This window comes from Meles meles, chromosome 17 (genome assembly GCF_922984935.1).
Source record: "Meles meles chromosome 17, mMelMel3.1 paternal haplotype, whole genome shotgun sequence".
Classification (NCBI taxonomy): domain Eukaryota; kingdom Metazoa; phylum Chordata; class Mammalia; order Carnivora; family Mustelidae; genus Meles; species Meles meles.
Genome location: NC_060082.1, coordinates 49,995,034 through 50,015,796, shown reverse-complemented (window position 1 = coordinate 50,015,796; position 20,763 = coordinate 49,995,034). Strand labels below are relative to the sequence as shown.

Below are 20,763 nucleotides of genomic sequence, written 5' to 3'. Positions count from 1 at the left end.
CTCTCTCTCTCAAATAAATTTAAAAAAAATCTTAACTAGAATATGTATGTTTTATAGTGTCATTAAATATTCACTAAACACTGTATCTGTGGTGATATTATAAAATTTACACTTGAATTTTTTCTAAAGAAACAATTTATTTCTAACATTTTATTTTTAAGTAATCTCTACATCCAATGTAGGCCTTGAATTTACAACCTTGAGATTAAGAGTCATATGCTCTACTGACTGAGCCTGCCAGGTGCCCTTTAAAGATACACTTTTAAAAGCAGGTATGGGTGTCCTGGGTGGCTCAGTCGGTTAAGCATTGCTTCGGCTCAGGTCGCGATCTCTGGATCCTGGTATCAAGCTCTGTGTCATGGCTCCCTGCTCAGTGGGGAGTCTGCCTCTCTTTCTCCCTCTGCCTTTCCCCTACCACCCTGCTTGTGCTGTTTCTCTCTCATAAATAAATAAAATCTTTTTTTTTTAAAGTGGGTTTTCATTCTCTTTCCCAATCATCCATATACTACTTTCACAAATATTGCCTAACAATAGAAAAATAACAGAAAAGACAGATAGTCCATCCAGTTTTGCATTCTCCTCTTATGTCTGAGAATATCTCTGAAACAGAGGAGTCCAAACATGGGGGTTAGCAGGTTTTGTTTTTTTTAGTTTACCTCCACACTTCTAGTCTGTTTACTTGCCTTGGTCTAACATTGGAAATGTATATAGAAATGTTTCTCTTGAGATTCATAATATTTAAAAAAAATTTTTAAAGACTTTTATTTATTAGAGAGAGAGAGGGAAAGGAGGGTCAGAGGGAGAAGCAGACTCCCCATGAAGCAGGGAGCCCGAAGCAGGACTTAATCCAGGGACTACGGGATCATGACCTGAGCTAAAGGCAGACGCTTAACGGACTGAGCCACCCAGGAACCCGAGATTTGTAATATTTTAAAGGATGTTCCTACTAAGTAATAATTCAAGCTTTTTCCTAAAAGGCATATGAACGAACCCTCTATTTCTGGTAGTTCTAAGCATCTCTTCTAATAAAAGACTTAGACAAGTAGAATAAAATCAAGTAAAACAAAAAGAGGAGAGAAACTGAAAATGAATATTTCTTCATTTCAAAACTGTTAGAATATCAACACTCTTGGTTTTATCTTATTCCTTGGTTTGGGATGAATTATAGATGGGATATTTGCCTCTCATAGCTAGCTTGTTCCACATGAGGCTCAGTTAACCAATTCAGCAGGAGAAAGTAAATCAAACACCTATTCATGTGAGCAAAAATGTCCAAGTTTTCTTTTTCAGGCATTATTCTCATGTTATGAGCAGACACAGCTCCTGCCAGTGAAACTACCATGATTGATCCATGAGTTTCCATTAATGGACTTTTAACTTATCAATGAGTTAGAATGCCCAAATCCACCTGAAAAATATATTACAGCTATCATCACAGTGGTGGGCAAGTTCTAGAATGGTCTTTGGACTGTATTAACTATTCCCAATTTCACAACCTTACTATTAAGAAAGAGTCAATTTTAGGACCTTGATTTTCTCCATCCAAGTCCATACTTTTAAAAAAGGAAGTATACCCTTTCTTATCTTTTTACTTCCATAATGTTAATGAATTTCAGTATCGTTCTCATAAGAAGAACTTTGAATAATCCAACTAGAACCTACTGGGAGCTTTTATTAGAAGATTCAGATGTCCTAGAGACAAAGATACTTTGAATTTAAGTATTTCCTTTTTTTTTTTTTTTTTTTTTTTTTGCATCAGTGCTTGGTTAGAACACATATTTCCAAAATTTTAGAGTAAGTATGAATCTTCACTTTCCCCACCAACCCTAAATCTACTTCTCTTCTGGTGTTCTTTATTCGTCTACCTTGGACAGAAACCTGAGAGTTACCCTGGTCTGTTTTGCTACCAACCACCCATCAAGTCTCCAAATAATCATCCCTTTTACATTTGAGTGACAAATGCGCTCACTCTCCACCCCAAATACCACCGATCTGGGTGAGGTGACCATCTTCTCTTACGTGAGCTCTGTATTGCTGAAATGGGTGCTTAGCTGGTCACTACATTTTAATTTTTGCCCTTCACCAATCTATATTCAAAATTTGATTAATTCATAACTTTGGAGATATGATTATGACATTCCTTTACTTTAAAAGCCATGCAATGTTTTGTCATTGCCATTGGGATAAAATTTAAATTCCTTAAGATAACTTACAAGCCTTCATAATCAATTAGACTTCCATCTACCTTCCTAGTATTATCTCTTACTCCCCTTCTCCTTGAAGGGGAGTAATCTTTTGTTCTAATATGTCATGGTTTTCTGTCTCACTACCCTAGCTCTTGTGCACGGTTGATTCCACTACCTGGAACAAGATTTTGTAGACTCATTTATTTTTTATTTACTCAACAACTGTGAGGGAGCAAAGACTTGCTACTTGCAATAGTTATTTATATTATACTACTACAGAAAACCTATTCCATGCTAGGTACTAGGAAATAAATCAATAATGAAACCAGGCATGGTTTCTGTTCTAACGGAGCTTAAGGTCTAGCATGGAAAACAGTCATTAAGCACATAATGAGATGAGAGTTATGGCATGGAAAGTACACGGTGATATGGGATCAAATGTCAGGGAAACCACACTTAATTTATAAGTCAGTGGAGGTTCCCTGAGGAAGTACCATTGAAGTTAAAATCTGAAGGATTAGTAGGTGTTAGTTGGGATAACAGAAGAGTGGAGAGGAAGGAGGAATTAGGGGAGTGGTGGAAAAAAATGTTCCAGCAACACAATTATATGAGAAATATTTAAGTACTAAGAAATAGCTTTTCCTTGTTAGGTATAAGATGTTGGGAACAGATACCTTTGTTGAATATTTTTGTTGGTTGCCCGTGTTACCAAGGACAAAATTTCACAAAGTTCTCATTACCCTTCGTTAATAACTAAGTTCAGGTGATTCCTCCTTTCATAAATGTTGTAGCAATTAAAGGAATAAAGAGGAATTCTGGATGAGAGAGAGTCTAGATATCAGAAAACTAGTTTTATCTTGACTTTTGCATATGACCTTGACCAAATGACTTACATCTGTACCTCTCCTTTGTCATTTGTAAAAGGGAGACGATATTATCCAGTTTAACTTGCAGGGTAGGGGGGCACCTGGGTGGCTCAGTGGATTAAGCCGCTGCCTTCGGCTCAGGTCATGATCTCAGGGTCCTGGGATGGAGCCCCGCATCGGGCTCTCTGCTCCGCAGGGAGCCTGCTTCCTCCTCTCTCTCTGCCTGCCTCTCTGTCTACTTGTGATCTCTCTCTCTGTCAAATAAATAAATAAAATCTTTAAAAAAAAAATTAAAAAAAAAAAACTTGCAGGGTAGGATCAAATAGAATAATGGCGCCAAAAGTATAAAGTACCACTTTGTGCTTAATGTTCTTTTTCTACAGGCATTTCAAGCATATTAAACAGTTTCTTGATTACTGACAGTTCTCTATATCAGTAGCAACTCAAATTCATTTTTCTTATGATTTCTAGTTGTAGCAATAGGGGCTGCGTTTCTAATTCCACAATAAATTAAAAGCCCTCTTCATTACCCTTGAAGAGGGACAGAATTGGATCATATCTCTTTTCAAAAGACCCATGTGTTCAAAGTAAAAATATTTTGAAGTAGAAAAACTGAAAATCCTGTTATTTTGCAATCACAGAATACATTTCTGCTGTGATCAAGTCCTTCAATTCCTTTATGGCAAAACTTATCTGATCAGTCCTTTTTTACTTTTCTATTTGAACTTATTATCTTATTTCCCAGGGGTGAATTTATTGACAAACACAGCAATATAAATGCAAAGAAGGTTATACTGAAATATAATCTCTACATACTCAATAAGATCTTGTGTGTTAGAAAAAAAAAGACTTCTAGAGTCATGTTAGTTTCTTATGTAATAAGGCAGACTCACAAAATAAAACACTGCTAGTTTATGAATTTTGCCAAATATTCACTCATCCCTGAAAACATTTTAGCTATAGTTAAGTATATAAGTGTCAAATACCTCCATCACAAACATTAAAATTTTCTATGTGTTTCTCTAGCCACAATTAGGAATATCAACTTCCCTTTCCTCAAAGTAAAAGGAAAAGCTCATTCAAAAATATTTTACAAATATTAAGAACTGTATAAGTATTACTTTTCAGAGATGAAGAATGAATTATTAGTTTTGAACAACACATTTCTTTTTGTTTATAGTCTTTCTCTTTTTTCTTTGGTAAGCAATTGGATTTCAAAATACAGGAACTTTGTTAAAGATGTCTAATTTCAAAGTCCTGTTCTGGTCTTTTAAAAAATTCAGTTACAAATATCAGGCACCTTAAAGAAAGCTTGATAACTTTATCGAATTAATTATTTCTGTACTGTTGTGGAGGAGATTTTAAAAGCCATTTAAAAGGAGAAAATAGTTCATGGATAACTAATTTTGTTAGAGATGGAAAAAAGCTCTTAAAATGCATATTTAGGAATCTCATTTAGTTGATGACCAATTTAATTCTAATCTTTGTTAGTTTATGTTTGAAGGAAATGGAGTTCATGGAATTATGCAGCCAGATCAGTGAGCACTTGTTCCTGCATTTGGTCCAGGGCAAAGGCCTCTGCGAGAGGAATCAAGAATGTGGGCTTTAAGTCTCCACTCCGCCACCCACTCTTCACTTCACCTAAGCCTCTTAAGAAAGTCACCTCTGAACATCAGCTTCTTACTTGTAAAATGGAGATAAGATGCTTTCTGGTAAGCTTGTTTATTAGGAGTAAGGGAGATGAAAAGACTTTGCAAACCAGAAACTACAGAAGTAAATCACAAAATTTATCATGAGCTCAAAGATTCTCATAAGAGATTCTAAAAAGAATAGTTTTAATATGTATTTTGTGTTCTTGTTCTTGTTTCCTTTTCATATGTATATGTGCTAAATCCTTCATTAGGTTATAAGCTCCTTAAAGCTACCCTGAACATCCCATATCCTCTTTCCATGTTGCTCTTTGGATTACACATAAGTAATGAAAGATCATAAAGCTTTGTGGACAGATAGTTTCTCTTATTCCTCAGTTTCAATACCAAGCAAATAGTCACAACTGTCAGAAAGTCTTCTTTGACCTGTTCTATGTCTAAACCTGCTTGCTGTAATCCATGACTATTTCCACATATTCTACCCTCTAAACTCCTGGGGAATTGGTGGGTCAACACCGACTTAACAAAAGCCTTTATACTGTTAGCAAACTCTTTTCAGCTGCAAGACAGAATCCCCAGTTCTTGATTTAAACCCACCCCTCTTTGCAATCCAAAATAAGTGGAATTAACTAATTTAGCCCCAGGAAAAAAGGAGTAGCTCTCTGCTCACTAAAGATTTCTTGTGCCGAGGAGTTCCAGAGGAAAGCCCAATCCTGCCTTGTCAACAGAGAGGAATAAAGTAGAGCGACATAAAATGGGTAGAGGGAAATATGGACAGAGAAGAAAAGCAGGACTCTGGCAAAGACCTCAGTGAAAGTAGAGTGTTCCTAGGGCACTGATATTCCCTTAGATGAATGATGAGATGCTCTGGTCTATTCTGATGCTTAAACAAAAATCTTTATTTAGTAGGTAGGCTAGCATTAGCTCCTAATAAGACACTTTTAAAAGCTACAGGGATGGTGAGGAAGGGATGGCTACCTCTCAGTCTCCCTCCTTGGCTCCTATAAAAGTACTACTTGAATTGCCCTCAGCTCAAAGTAGTTCTATATTCTTTTCATGAGGTTTTTAATAAGCGGGCCCAGTTCAACGCACCTTTTAGGTTTAAAAGAAGAGTATTTTTAGTTAAAGCCACCTCGCCCGGTCTTTACCGATATGATGTGACTTTCATTAAACAGCCCTAGGAGGGCTCACGCAATCCTCCGGCTCAGGGTAAACACGTGTGTCCAAAGCCAGCTCCGGCGCGCCCTGCGCTTCAGCACCGCCGCCTCTGGATAGCGCCGTGCTGGCAGGCTGGCGCAGGGCCTCCCCCCGGTCTCTCATCCATCTCCAGCCCACTCTCTCTCCTCTTCTCCTTTCCTTCAGCGACAGACAAAAAGCACCCCCAACTTCCAACCTCTACTCTATGCCTGTTTCCAAAGTGACCTCCGCGTCCCTCCCTCGGTGTCTAAACGCGCACGCCGCCGGGCCGTTGGGTCCTACCGGAGCAGCAGAGAAGCCGCGTTCACCGGTGGCCCGACATCTCCAACAGGCACCGATCACATTTCCGTTGCCCCTGCTGAATCCCAAACCAGCAGCCGGGAGCCACCGCTCGCTCCCTTTCTCTCCACGCCCCAAAGCCTCCAAGAAAGAAACGCTCAGTGATGCGCGCTCCCCTCGCCCCAACTCGCGCGCGCGCACACACACACACAAACACACACTCACACATTCACACTCATACACACTCTCGCACGCCGCAAGCCTTCCGGGTGCCATCGCCGCCCTGGGCAGAGCCTCATCCAACTTGGGCCCGGATCCATCAACACCCGCTTGAAAAGGGCTGCCCGCAGCGGCCGCCCCGCCCCCTCCCCTTCCCCGGCAGCGGGTCCGGGCGGCAGCCAAGCCCAGGCTGGCCCAGTCCCCCAGCCCCTTCACTCAGCCATCCACCTCGCGCGGGCAATACACGGCTCACAACCCTCAAACGTTCGCCCCTCGGCCGCCCTGAACCATTAGTCAAACCCTAAATTAATCTCTTCGAAGCCCCAGCCCTGTTAGTGTGTGAGTGTGTTTGTGCCTCCAAGGCATATACATCGTTTAACTCCTTCGAGCTTCCCACCCATCCTAAACAAACAGCACGTTATCTCCAACCCCCTCTTGCCTTCTCCACCGCCCAACCTCTAACCCCACCCCGATCCACAACAGCCAAGTGGCTAAACTACCACACCACCGCACCCCAGTTCTGGAATCTCGACCTCCCACCCGGTCCAAACCCACAGTCACCTCGGGCCCCTCCCCTCCCCCACCCCTTGGCCCCCAGTGAGCCGGGTCTGGCCGGAGCAAGTGACGCCTGGGAAGCGCAGTCAACGTCCCTTCCCAGGAGCCGGGAATAGAGGGGCTGACCTCCCACCAGTGGGATGAGCCGGCGCATCCCTCCAGAGGGGCACACGCCTTACCGTTCTGTCGCCCTGGAAAATACAGGTGCCGGGGAAGGAATGAGGCGGAAGCAGCCTCCGGGGGTGGGCGGGAGGACTCACCGAACATCTGAATGTGCCCTTTGGTGATGGGATTGAAGCTGCCGCAGGCAAGCAAGATTACGTGGGTCTTGGTGGTCTCAGTCATCGTGCGGGTGGGTCCCTCGCGTTGGTCCGGGGGTCGCCTCTTTTTTTGTGCCTCGATAGGTCTGCAGAGGGAGAAAGGAAGGCGAGGCTCCGGCGGTGGATGCTGTGGACTCCAAGGAGCCGCTCCAGACGCAAACCGCGTCACTCCCCGCCTCCCCTTAACACTTGCAGCTCCGGCAAGATCCGAGGCTGCTTTTGTGTGGCTCCGCTCGGTCCTTCTCTTTTTAGCTTTTTTCGCGTCTCTCGTCCAGGTCTCCCACTCCTCCCTTTTTTCGCCCCCACCCACCTCACTCCATCACGCCCTTCCTTAGTGTTTACGTACAAGGCAAGACAGGGTACCCAAACCCAGAACCATGATACTCAACAGCATGGTGTGAGCTCTTTCTCTTACCTCCTTCTGACTTTCCCTCCCACACGCTAACATTTTTCTGTCCACATCTACTTTCTCTAACATTTTCAACTCCGAAAGTGTTTGATCTTAAGAATTGTGGGGGGTTTTTTTCTTCCTCAAAATTTTGAGTAAGAAATGACGATGGTTCATGTCAGGAATACTAATTTCTGTCTTTCTTTTCCCCCTAATCTGATGATGGTGAACTGCTGAACTGAGTCTAGATCTTCAACTAGTGGTTGCCAAGAGATAGGGGGAATCCGAATCCCTCCTCTGGAATCATGGACCTTTTTGTAGGGTGAGGCAATGCCGAGAACATGTATGGGGCGGAGTTACTAAAGCTGTATTAGGAAACTATGTGATCCTGTCAAATAAGCTGTCAAAGTTGAGACAAAGGTTTACCCACTCAACAAGTGTTTCTTGAGTGCTCACTATGTGTGAGGCCCTGTTATAAACCCTGCTGGTAAAGCAAAGTCCTCGTCTTCATGGAGCTTACATTCTATGGGAGGGAGATGGGTGTGATAAGCGGAGGAGGAAAATACCAGAAGGCAACTGTGCAGTGCACAATCAGTGGATGCCGTTCATTCTCTGGCAGAGCAAAAGGTGAACAGGGGCGGGGCGGGGGGCACTTTAAATCCAGGAGTCAGGGAAGGCCTCTCGGGGAGGTGAAATTCAAGCTGCAATAAAATGACTAGTAACTGCTAGTACACATATTTTGGGAAAGGGAAGGGCGTGTTGTGCTCATAGACGTGAAAGAAGCCAGCGTGACGGAGAGTGCATGAATAAGGGGGAAACGCTAGGAGCCAAGATTGGACTGTCCTCCAGGTCAGAATGGAGCAGGGCTTGGAGGCTAGGAAAGGATTGGGATGTTTTTCTAAGTGGAATAACTTAGAGAGGAATAATAAAAGGAAACCACTGAAGCTTTAAGCAGGGGAATGAGTAATTTACATTTTTATAAGATCACTCTGTTGGTAGGCAAAAAGTGGAAGGGCAAGGGGAGCATTTAGGGAATTATTTTATTTATTTATTTGAGAGAGTGAAGAAGCGGAGGGGAGAGGGAGAGGCAGAAGTAGGGCCCACACACTGAGCCAGATGCAGGGCTTGATCCCAGGGATCCAGGGATCCAGGACCACGATCTGACCTAAAGGCAGACACTTAACTGACCGAGCTAGGCTCCCCTAGCACTTAGGAAATTTTGCTGGTAGCCTAGGCTAAGCGGAATTGTCCTTGGACTAGGATTTACAAAGGTAAAGTTGATGAGAAGCAGATGGTCTCAGGGCAAATTTGGTAGATAGAATTTATGGTCTTTGCACAAGGATTGGATGTGTAGGGTGAGGTAAAGAGAAATCTAAGAAAATGTCTAGGAATTTGGCTTAGGCAAAGGAGTGGACTTGATTGAGAGTCAAAGATTGAGAAAATGGGGAAAGTTAGTTTGAGAGATAACCAGGTGTTCTATTGTGATACCTATTTATTAATTCTTATTTTTTAATGGCCTTTAAAAAGTTGAGGTATAATTGACATATAATATATTAATTTTAGGTGTACATAATAATTCTGAACTTAGAGATCCACAAATACAAATATTTACCTTTCCCGGGCTTTGAGATTCTTGAATAAATCGCTACCCTATATTAGTGGGTTGGTTGGTGTTTCTTATCCAAGATCACATAAATATTTGTGCAGTAAATATTTGCTAAATTATGCTGAATAGCAAATAAACCCTAATGTGCATAAGATCTCCAGTTCAGCTACAAAAGTCTTATGAATTGATGTACACTTACAATGGGGTTTATGTCTTCCCTGGCATGGGATGCAGGTTAGTGGGGTAGAAAGAGCAAGAGATAGTGAAGGGAAACTGACTTGGGTATGAAACTCTTGACACTAGCTGGGCAATTAGCATAATTATACTTAAGCGATAAATATTTATGGGGTGTCTGCCATGTGCCAGGCACTTGCTTTAGGGATTGTGAATAAAACAAAGTCCCTACTTTAATGGAGTTCACACACTAGAGGGGAAAACAGACCATAGAAAAATGAATAAGCATAATGGCAATAGATACCTAGTGAAAAATGAAGCAGGGTAAGAAGAAAAGGAAAGGGAAATCCTCCTTTCTGTAAGGTGGTTAGGGATGGCATCTCTGCTAAGATGGTATTTGAGCAGGGGCCTGGAGCAAGTGAAGGCATATAGTGCTTGACTGGGGAAGAATATACACGCAGAGGAGCAAGAGGGTCAGGGAATGTTCAAGAAGCACACGTCACGTTCTTGCTGGAGAAAAGAAAGACAGTGAAAAGTGGTAGGAGACAGATTAGAAAAGTAGGACAGAGACATAGGACCTCGTAGGCCATGGCTAGGGCTTTGACTTTCCAGAGAGAGATAGGAAATTGCTGGAGGGTTCAGAGTGGAGAAGGGACATGAGCTGACTTACACTTCAAAAGTATCAGTTTGGCAGGAGGTATGAATTCTGGAGTCATCAGTATAGTTTTATATTTAAAACCATAGGATTAAATGAGGTCATCTAGGGAGTAACAGATATATAAAGAAGAAAAGAGTCCCTAAAATTTAGTCCTGGGGTACACCAAATTAAAAATGGTAGCTAAGGTTCATTGAGTACCACTAGAAGCCCTAGTACTATAAGCTGTTTACAGATGTTAATTCATTTAACACTCACAGTAACTCTAATTGTGAGTTCATATAACTCTAATAAGTTCATGTAATTTATCCCATTTTAGAGATGGGCTTAAAGGAGAACAGAGAAATATCATAAGTGATCCAAGTTCAGAAAACTAGTTTGTATGGAGCCAGATTCAAACTCTGGTAGTTTTTGATTGAAGGACCTGCTGTTGATCCAAGGCTACTATCTCAGTGTTTCACTGCTATGCTATACTAACTACATCCGTAAAAATAAAGGTGACTATACCCTCTAAGCTACAGAGATGTGGAGATTACTGATAATGGATGTAGAATATAGTAGATAGTCATTAAGTGATACCCATTTTATAAATGAGAGAATGGAAATTTTTTTTAAAGATTTTATTCATTTATTTGAGACAGACAGAGAGAGACAGAGACAGAGAGAGAGAGATGTCAGCAGGAGAAGCAGACTCCCTGCCAAGCAGGGAGCCCAGACGTGGGACTCAATCCAGGGACTCCAGGATCATGACCCGAGCTGAAGGCAGTCACTTAACCAACTGAGACCCCCAGGTACCCCAGGAGAATGGAACTTCTTAGCAGAGACATGAAGAACAGACTAAGAATTGCCTTACCACATCTTCAGGTTTTCCCTTCCTTATCTGGGAGAAATGGGAAGGTAGAGAGCAAAATTCAACGTTAACTTGCTGGAATGAAAGGACACTCATTCAATTCTACAAGTTAATTTTACTAAAAAAGAAAAAGAGCCAACTCAGGGTTCCCATGCACAATAGTGGTCAGTGAATATGAAAGATGAAAAATCTTTTTACCAGTCCAGTGCCCAGAGGGTAACAATGAAACATGAATGTGTAATACAATGCAATAAATATTTTCAGTCTTATAGGTTATGTCTTAAGTGATAGTTTAAATTCTATTGATTGATTGTGATTCTAATTGTCTCTTGTAATTTCCTTATGTTTATATCTAATTTCTGCATCCCCAAAGAGGGCTCTGGAATTGGGATCAAAAACATGGAGAGGGGTGCCTGGATGGCTCAGTCAGTAGAGCATGTGACCCTTGACATGAGTGGTCATGAGTTCATGCCCCAAGTTGGGCAGAGATAAAACAAACAAAAATAAATAAATAAGAAGTAAAAAACAAAACATGGAGTGCAAGTCCTTGTTCTGTCACCTGCTAATTATTTGGCTTCGGGAAAGTCATTTATTGCTGATTCCATTGTCAATGTGTCCTACTTACTTTGAAGGCCGCAATATGGATCAAATAACACCACGTGTGAGTCACTGACTTTTTAAAATGCATAGTGTACTTTTTAAAATGCATAGTGTCAGCTTTTGGTCAAACCCCATAGTTGTTACCTACAAGACACCTATTTTTTTTTAAGTGTTTAGTTGTTTCTATTGACGGCTTTGTCAGGAAGATTTTTGGAAGTGCTGATCGTAAAGGGTACTAACTTGGGGAATGTGCTAGTAGTGTATATATTAACTAACAAAAACAGATAGTCAAAAAGATACTAACATCGAATTTATTTTCAGGGAAGATTCCAAGGCTGGTTCATGAGATATAGAAATAGGAATTCAACTCTTATGTAAGACATGTACCTTAATATATGTAGCGATCTATTCTCAGGAGTGCTTATTTTAACTTAGGTAATAAAATTTGGTCCAATATTTCAACTTTCCAACAGCTGGGTAATTGCTTTAGGCTGAAAAGGAACCAGAGTCATTCTCCCACGGCCTACATCCTGCAATCTGCTCTAGCCAGTTCAGTTTCCAAATGGCTCAAGACAGACAGTCCAACCCAGAACTTTCCCTGCTGTAAATATCTGTTCTGATGGGTAGGCATTAGTGTCTATTGGGTCTGATTTGAAATGTGCACATGAAAAGTCTAGCATAGTAGGTATACATGTTCCCTTCTCTTCCTAGTCACCTAGTCCAATTTAATCACTCATTTATATCACAGGTCAGGGAGAAACCATTCCATGTTTATAAAGCTGGTTCCAAAGTATTAGGGTCCATCCTTTATAGGAAGAGTAAAAATGTATACACATAGGTGTGGCTCCTCCTTTAGTTCTTGCCATAAAGTCAAAGAGTGAATATTTATTTTATGTTTGCATTGTAAAAATATTATTCTGAGTAAACCATGACTCTTTGGGATTCTCTGTAGGCCTCAACATTTGTACAATTCTCTTTCCTTTGCTTTTTTCTACTTTTCTTCAAGATAAACATCTTCAGGGGTACAGCTGAAATGACTGGCATTGCTCTCCCCATCTTCTCCACCAGCAAGTATTTTACATCTGTGAAGTAAAAATGTCCCTAGATCAAGATTCCCCTTCCTCTAGCTCTAAATCCCCCAAACCTCACTCTGACTTATAATTTCTCTAATCATTCAAATCATATTTCACAAGTGAAAAGTGTTTCTAAAATATAAAGCCTGGTTATCAATTACAAACATAGGAATACTGCTGGCACCCCAGGTCTTTATCATCAATAAGCATTGGATACATTTAACAATAAATTTCTTCAGCCAGCTCAGATGTTTGCTGATGTATTCATCATGGTTTCTTTTATTTTTTTTATTTTTTTTTTAAGATTTTATTTATTTATTTGACAGACAGAGAGATCACAAGTAGGCAGAGAGGCAGGCAGAGAGAGAGGAGGAAGCAGGCTCCCTGTAGAGCAGAGAGCCCGATGCGGGACTCGATCCCAGAACCCTGAGATCATGACCTGAGCCGAAGGCAGTGGCTTAATCCACTGAGCCACCCAGGCGCCCCTCATCATGGTTTCTTTTAGATGGGAGGGGGGGAGGAGACGCATATAAATCATTATTTTCATCTTGAGACTCAAGATCTCACAACTTATCATAAATCTTTCCCCAGAGCAGCAATAGGAGAAGAAAAATCAGTTCTAGCAGACTTATAAAGAAGTATCATTAAGAAGGATAAGTATTGGGGCACTTGGGTGGCTCATTCGGTTGAGCATCTGACTCTTGGTTTTGGCTCAGGTCATGATCTCAAAGTTCTGAGATCGAGCCCTGCCTCAGGCTCTGTGCTGAGCTTAGAGTCTGTGTGAGATTCTCTCTTTCCCTGTCCCTCTGACCCTCCCCCTATTCATGCTTTCTCTCTATAAATAAATAAAGAAATAAGGGATAAATATTCCCTGAAATGACATCTGAGAATATCTCTACTTCTCTCCTTTACATCACTCAAATGGAAAACACATTTGGCTCAAGGGAATGTTAAATAAAGGATAGGCAACTTAAAATACAAAATATTTTTTCCCATATGTCAATATATCACAGTTTGGTTCAGTCAGATCGACCTAGAATTTCAGTACCATGAACCAAATGTGTCTGGATTAGTTTTCCTATCAAAGTCAGGCTCTTTGTTGGGCCATTTGCTATCTCTAAGAATTGGCTAGCTCAGGGAAGAATAGTCTCTCCCTAGGAAGAGAAGTTTTTTTAAGATACCAAAACATCAGAATATATCATTCACATAATAGAAACCTAAAGAGTAGAGACCTAGCTTTGGGGAAAGCTGTATCCAAGTGTTCGAATAATATCAAGACTCCATTTTTTTCTCTTATCATCTCTGTTTACTTTCCTTTGTGACTGCTTTATTTCAGAAGGGGGCTCTTTACATCAAAGCTAGGTGACTGCTGGCAGCCTCAAATGACATTGTCCTTACAAATCATAATCCCACTGAAAGAGGGCACATCCTTCCCAGCAATGCCAGTAAAGTCAGTGAAGTCCTAAGGAAGACTCTGATTGTCTGGCACTGAAAGAGAAGTATTCTAATTGGCCAAACCTGGGTCATTTGCCCATGCTGGGTTCAAAGGGGAAGGGAGAGAGGAAGGAGGCCAACTCCATTCAAACTGCTTGGCTGGGCAGGACTGTTAGAGAGAACAGTAAAGACACTTGGCAAAATTACGTCTTCAATGTTGCTATAAGAAGAAAACACATAGCGTAGATCTCAAAGTCAATAATCTAACTGAACCCAGGAACATGTCTTGTTAATATTCAGAACTCCAATTTCTGGTAAGGAGTAAGCTGAGACTTACTGATTGGTGGGAAGGTAGAAGCTGGTGGGAAAGGAGCAGAGCATGCCAAGGTACACATAATCCTAGATGAATCCAGGATGTTTGTGCTGGAGTTTCAAGGATTGAAGAGAGTGTTGGAAATACTTTTGAGGATGAGAACTAAATACTCTCTAAGATGTTCTTGCCTGGCAACTAGAAGCTCTAAATTCCTTCAGTCTTTCTCTCTCTCTCCACCTCTTCTCCCCCACCTCCCCGCTCCACGGCCCCCCACCATTGTCTGTGCCATGCATCAGCATCATCCTTTTCTCTGTACACCAGGTTCTCTGAAAGCTTCTTGGTTACTGCTGCTCTGTAAGAATGATCTGAATTTTCATGGGCCAAACTATGGCAGACTATACCTGACTTCCAATTCCCAATATCCACTACCTCAGTTTCTGTGTCTTGGTACAAACTGTAGAGATAGAATTCTATTAGCTCAGCTTGAGTCATGTAACTATCTTAGTCCGCTCATCAAGGGCCAAAAAATAGGTTTGCATTTGCCCATTTATTCCGTTGGAGTTGTAAGGAGGCACTGGCCTGCTTCTACTACCCCAAACACACCAAAGCAAAAATCAGATGCAAATATGGTCCCTGTTACATCTTTTTTTCCACATGACCTGAAATTTACAATATGAACATCTCTACTGTGTTAACTAAGGGCCACTATGACAGCATTGATATGTTACTTAAGAAGATACATTGGCTAAAGGATTTTTTTTCCTAATTGAAATTTATAAAGAAATCCAAGGAAGGAGGAGAATGGTGGGGGGAAAATGCGTACCTTACTTTCTAGCCAATTGCTTCTTAAGTATCTTCAGAACTGTTCCATTTTTCTTTATCTTTCTGCTACTTCCCCAGTTCAGACCACCTTTTCCTCTGTATTTAATTAATCCAAAAAATTCTGGCTGGACTTCCTGCCAGTAATCTTTCCCTCCTCTAAACCATTTTCTATATTCCATCCAAAAGGATTTTTTTTCTAAAATATAAATCAGGTTGTATCACTCTGCTTTGCATCCTTCAAACAATTTCCTAGTACCCTCAGATGAAATTCAAACTTCTTTTTTTTAAAGATTTTATTTATTTATTTGGAAGACTGAGAGAGAGCATGAGATGGGGGGAGGGGGCAGGAACAGAGGGAGAGGGAGAAGCAGATGCCCTGCTGAGCAGGGAGCCCCACACCCAGGTTCAATCCCAGGACCCTGAGATCATGACCTGAGGTGAAGGCAGCTGCTTAACTGACTGAGCCCAAAATTCAAACTCTTCAAAATCTTACAAGTCCTCTCACGATCTGGTTAATTGTTTTCCAACCTCACTCCATTCCCTCTGCTCCAGCCACAATGAACTTCCTTTAGTCATCAAATGTAGAATGGTCTCTCCTAGCCAGCAAGTGCCAACCCCAGATTTATTTCCTGAGGCTTTGGTGAGCCCCCTAGGCCTGAGTTAATGCCTCTCCTCATATGTGTTCTTTTTCTTGTATCTTTGCATTATTACAGTGTCCTGTACTATAACTGCCTTTTGATTTGCTTATAGCCTTCACCCACATTTACTCAGACTCTACAATGACGTACCAGGCAGTATGCTTAGCACTCTACATGCGTTATCTCATTTTATTTTTACTATATCTCAATTAAGCAGGTTCTTTGATTATATCTGGCTTACACATGAGTAAACTGGGACTTGGAGAAGTTGTTCAAGCCAGACAGCTAGTAGTGGTGGAGGTAGGCTTTGAACCTGGGCAGTCAACCAGACACTTCTAATATCGCAGCTCTCAACAGGAACAGCTTCTGTCTTGCTCACCGCTTTGTCCCCACTTATCTACCACAGCGTGGCACATAGCAAATGTGGAATCCTTTTTGCTTATGGCTGACTCCACTCTTTATGCATAATTTTTAATTTTTTTTAAAGATTTTATTTATTTGAGAGAGAGACACAGTGAGAGAGGGAACACAAGCAAGGGGAGTGGGAGAGGGAGAAGCAGGCTTCCCGCTGAGCAGGGAGCCCGATGTGGGGCTCAATCCCAGGACCCTGGGATCATGACCTGAGCCGAAGGCAGACGCTTAATGACTGAGCCACCTAGGCATCCCATAATTTTTTTTTTTTGAACTTTAAAGATCAGCTTTATTTGGAGAAAACAAAACAAAACAAAAGCCCACAACCCAAAGGATGGGATTTTACATCTCAAGAGATCTCCCAGGTATTAAGTCTACAGATTACAAATCATTTTCATAGAAGATATTTTGTACAAATTTTACATGTGTTAAGGAGCGGGACAGAACCCGTTTCTGTGGAAACGGGGGCAGGAGGGGAGTGGGGAAAAAACAGCTTTTTTGGATACAACCATTTGGAAGGCGTAGACCTGAAGAGGGCAAAACCTACCTTTTCAATGGTATTGAAATAAAAAACCCAACAACAAAAAAACACCAACCCCTTTCAGCCTTGGGTATCTCTAAAAGCCACTTCCTGGCTACTGGCCAATCCAAGCCAATTATTTAAAGTTACTTCACTTGGTAAGTCTTTTCTGTCCACGGGGTAAAGGACTCATTAGCTCACTGCTGCAGCGCTCCACCAACACGTCTGCTGGCAGGGCAGGGTCTAACCTCGGACTGATGGGAGAAGGGCTCGCGCACAAGAGACCAAGGTGTCATTTCTCTGCCCGTCCCAGTATTACCCATAAGGACACTGTCCCCTGGGCTGACAGTACAAAGGTGCACATAAAAGGAGACAAGTTAAGCTTATTGTGGTGCAACAGAAATCAGGACCTTGTTAAACAGTCCTCTCCATTATTATTTGTTCTCTCAAGGGAAGGTTAAGAAAAACAAAAACAAAAAACCCCCTCAAGACCAACAAAAAAGCACACATTGGTCGAGGCCACATTATAAATCTAAACACTGGTATGGGATTTCAGCGGAGAGAAGGAAAACTTAAGAACAAAACCAGAAAGCCCCCATCAAGGTTGTAAGAACAGCTCACAATGTCCCTATTTTCCACCCTCACTCACCACCCAAGACCATTATTAATTCCAGTTTTCTGAGGTGTAAAAGGGGTCAAAGAAATAGAAGCAGGAATGGAGGAAAGGAGTGAGAGTCCAAAGACACGAAAGAGCCAAGATTTGCTGGAGAAGAGCCTGTGATTCCTTATTTGCTTCCGCTCCCTCGGGCGGACAGAGAAAGCCCAGGTCAGGTGTGTGGTTTAAGCAGAAGCTGCTTTGGGGGAGGTAACGGTGAAGAGTAGCACGAGGAAAGGAGACCAGGATGAGAGCCTACTTTTTCAAAGCTTCAAGATTTCGACAGACTGTGGATATATGTGAACTTTCAGAAAGGATAGTGTTTAAGAAACGGCAAAACCAGGACACAGTAAAGACTTGGGAATTCCCACGATCCCGAAGTGCTTCCTGCTCCAGTGTTCACTGGAGATCATGCCATTTCCCCCAATCATCGGTGCAACATAATTAGTCCCTTCCCCGTAGCCTCTTTTCAAACTACGATTTCCCCGCTTATTTTGGTCACCAAGCAGTCCTGTTCTTTAGTGGTCCAGAGACTCACTCCCAACTACCCCCCTGGGGGGTAAAAATGAAGGAATCCCCCCAGGTGGCCTCAGGAACTCCAAATTAAGTAAGAGGAGGGGCAGGAAGCCTCCTAGAAACTAGAACTTCAGAGACTAAACCTACCTTTCCAAGGATGGAAAATTTATTCAGATAATGTTTGAGAATTCATTTTTGCCACAATAGGATCATAAAAATTAAAAGGTAGAAATCTCACACTCTTCCTGAAGCCTGCCCTACTGCTCAACCAGGTTCCAGACACTGCATCGCTGTCACTGCCGTTTTGCTAAATGGAGGCCCCCAGGCACTAGTCACACAGGCAACTGCATGTGTCGCAAAAACGCACAACCTTTCCATGAAAAGCTGTACGTCTCTTTCTCTCTGGCTACATTGGCGATTCTCCAGTTAGTTCAATACTTTAAAGGCTGCAGCAGCATGCAAAAGAATTTCATTTCATTTTGGTTTTTTGGTTTTTGTTTTTTGTTTTTTTTAAAAAAAAGTTAAGAAAGGTCTCCAGGAGATGGTGAGTTTTATTGTCTTGTCTGGATAGAGGTTTGATTTGCTCTCTAATGTTCCAGGGTGGAGAGACTAAGAGAAAGCACAGGATGCAGAGGTCTATTTGGTGTAATGGTCTCCCTCGTTCTCATCTTCGCCATCAACAGAGAGAGCAGCATACTTGCTTGCAGAACTGAACTTGGAAGCTGGATTTTCTTCAGGTTTCTTTGGCTCAGGTGCAGATCGGGAGTCTTGATCCTTTTTGCCATCTTTCCTATCTGACTCCTTCCAGTGGTCCTTGTTCCCTCCGTCTCCTGGGCCACGGCTGGAGTTCCCACTTTGGCCTTTTGGGACACTCACCCCATCTACTTTGTTTTCATCTGCCCTCCTTGCTGGTCCTTCCTCGGGTGATTGAGTTGGAACTACTTTCCCCCCACCACTGGTAGGGGATGGCTGCTCTGTGTCTGAGCTCTGTGATCGAGCAGGAGGGTTGGAACTTCGCTTCACCCAAGCATTCTCCTTTGGTGGAGGGGCTGGCATTACCTTCAGAGGCTGTTCAGATTTGGGAGGCTTAGAAGTTGGAGAGTGACGGTCTTCCTCCTTACTGGGTACTTCATTTTCTAGAGACTTTTCACTCTCTCTCCTCCCTGCATTTCTGCCAGATGTGGTTGAGGTCCCAGTCTGTGATGACTCACTTCCTGTCCTGGACCGTTCTCGTTCCTGAGTCTCTTCGCTTCGCCAGCTTGGGTGTCTCTCCCGGGGCCGTCGGTCAAGTTTTGGCTCATCTGGCTGGCGCTGCAGCTTCTCCTGCTCCTTCGGCAGCCGCTCTTCTACTTCTCGCTCTCTAGCAGCTGTGTCAACAGGCTTTGCCCCTCCAAAGATAGAGGCCGCTCGACTGGACTGGGAGGTGCTAGCAGAGGAATCATCTTCCTTAGGAGTACTCCGAGGCTTTAGATTCCGTTTGGGTCTTTGGGGGGGACCTCTAGCATCACGCCTATAGTCATCCCGAGAGTAATCATCTCTGGAGCTCCATGACCGATCGTCTCGTCTGTCATATCTGTCTTCATAGCGGTCCCCGCCTCCTCTGTAGCCGTCATCCCTACGGTACCCACTACCAAATGCTCTTCTGCCACTGCCTATCCTGGAATCGTAGCCTCTGTCGTAGTCTCTGCTGCCTCGGTCATCATAGCGATCCGGCCCCCGTATCGATCCGTATCTCGGCGTGGGCCATCACGATACCCGTCCCGATACCCATCGCGGTATTGGTCTGAATCATAACGATCTCGATACTTGTCTCCAAAGCTATCATCACCTCTCCTTGGCGGGTAGTCATCGAAGCTGTCTGTGGCAGGACGCGCCCTCCAGTCTGTATCTCTTTTGTCAAAATCCCGATTTCTATCTCAGCCAAAAGAACGATCATCCCTGTCTTTATCCTGCGCTTGATCAGCAATGTCCACTCGAATTCTCCTGTTACCTAGAGACTCTTCGTTGAGGCTCAGGGCACTGAGCAAAGAATCCAGGTCCTCAAACTCAGCATAACCAAAACCTTTCAACCTCTCTGGATTGCTGGGTTCACGAGGTAAATGCACCGCACTGATATTTAGTCCTCTAAAGAATTCCTTAATGGATTCTCCTGTCACATCATAGGGCAGGTTCCCTAGAAAAGCAGCATAGGGTGGCAATTTCGGAAGACGGCTCCGGTCGATACTGGGTTCCCGGAGAAGCCCGTGGAGCAGTGGGCAGGATAGAATGGTCAATTGGAGGTGCCCTATACACGTCGTCATCATTACTGTGCCAAGTGGTTGAGACATCTCCTTCCAGGTCATCTGTTTCATCAGCCCAGCTGACTGGTTTGGGGACATAGGTGCTTCCTCCCCCAGTCCCTCCATCCTCAGCCAGAAAGTCTGTTAGGGAGATAGTTTTCCCCTTCTTATTCTTCTTTTTTGCCAAGGCCGCCATGTTGGGAGAGGGAGCCCATAATTTTTTATTCTTAATCTGAGTTATGTGACTTAAAAACCAAGAGGCCTGCCTGCCCCAAATAAATCCCCACCAGTATTTGTAAAGGCTGCAACTACAAGATCTGTGCCCCTTTTCTTCCCTCCTCCCCTCAAACTCTCTTTTAGGCCATCATGGTGTTGTTTACTCTGTAAGGAGTTTAAAGTCACTGTCTTGAGCAGGTTATTGTCAGATGAAAGTAGACATTCATTCCCAAAGCCCTGTATGCACGTTCCTGAACTTTTGGCCCTTAGAAGTCAGAAATGACACTTCTCAGACTCCTTTGCAACTGTATTTCTGGACACTAATTAAATTCTGCTGGGGTA

General features: G+C 42.6%; 1 protein-coding gene and 1 pseudogene across 2 annotated transcripts in view; both read right to left on the bottom strand.

Annotated features, from left to right (window-relative positions):
* Positions 1–20,763, bottom strand: part of NMNAT2 (nicotinamide nucleotide adenylyltransferase 2) — a 196,022-nt gene that overhangs the window by 143,124 nt on the left and 32,135 nt on the right. The window contains exon 3 of one of the 2 annotated variants that reach the window (XM_045982765.1): positions 7,212–7,357. In XM_045982765.1, the coding sequence (XP_045838721.1) occupies positions 7,212–7,296 (85 nt within the window). In that variant the 5' untranslated portion in view covers positions 7,297–7,357. Of the gene's footprint in view, positions 1–7,211; positions 7,414–20,763 lie in introns of those variants that run through there. The other variant, XM_045982764.1, reaches the window with a different exon arrangement.
* Positions 18,420–20,439, bottom strand: LOC123927852 (annotated as a pseudogene).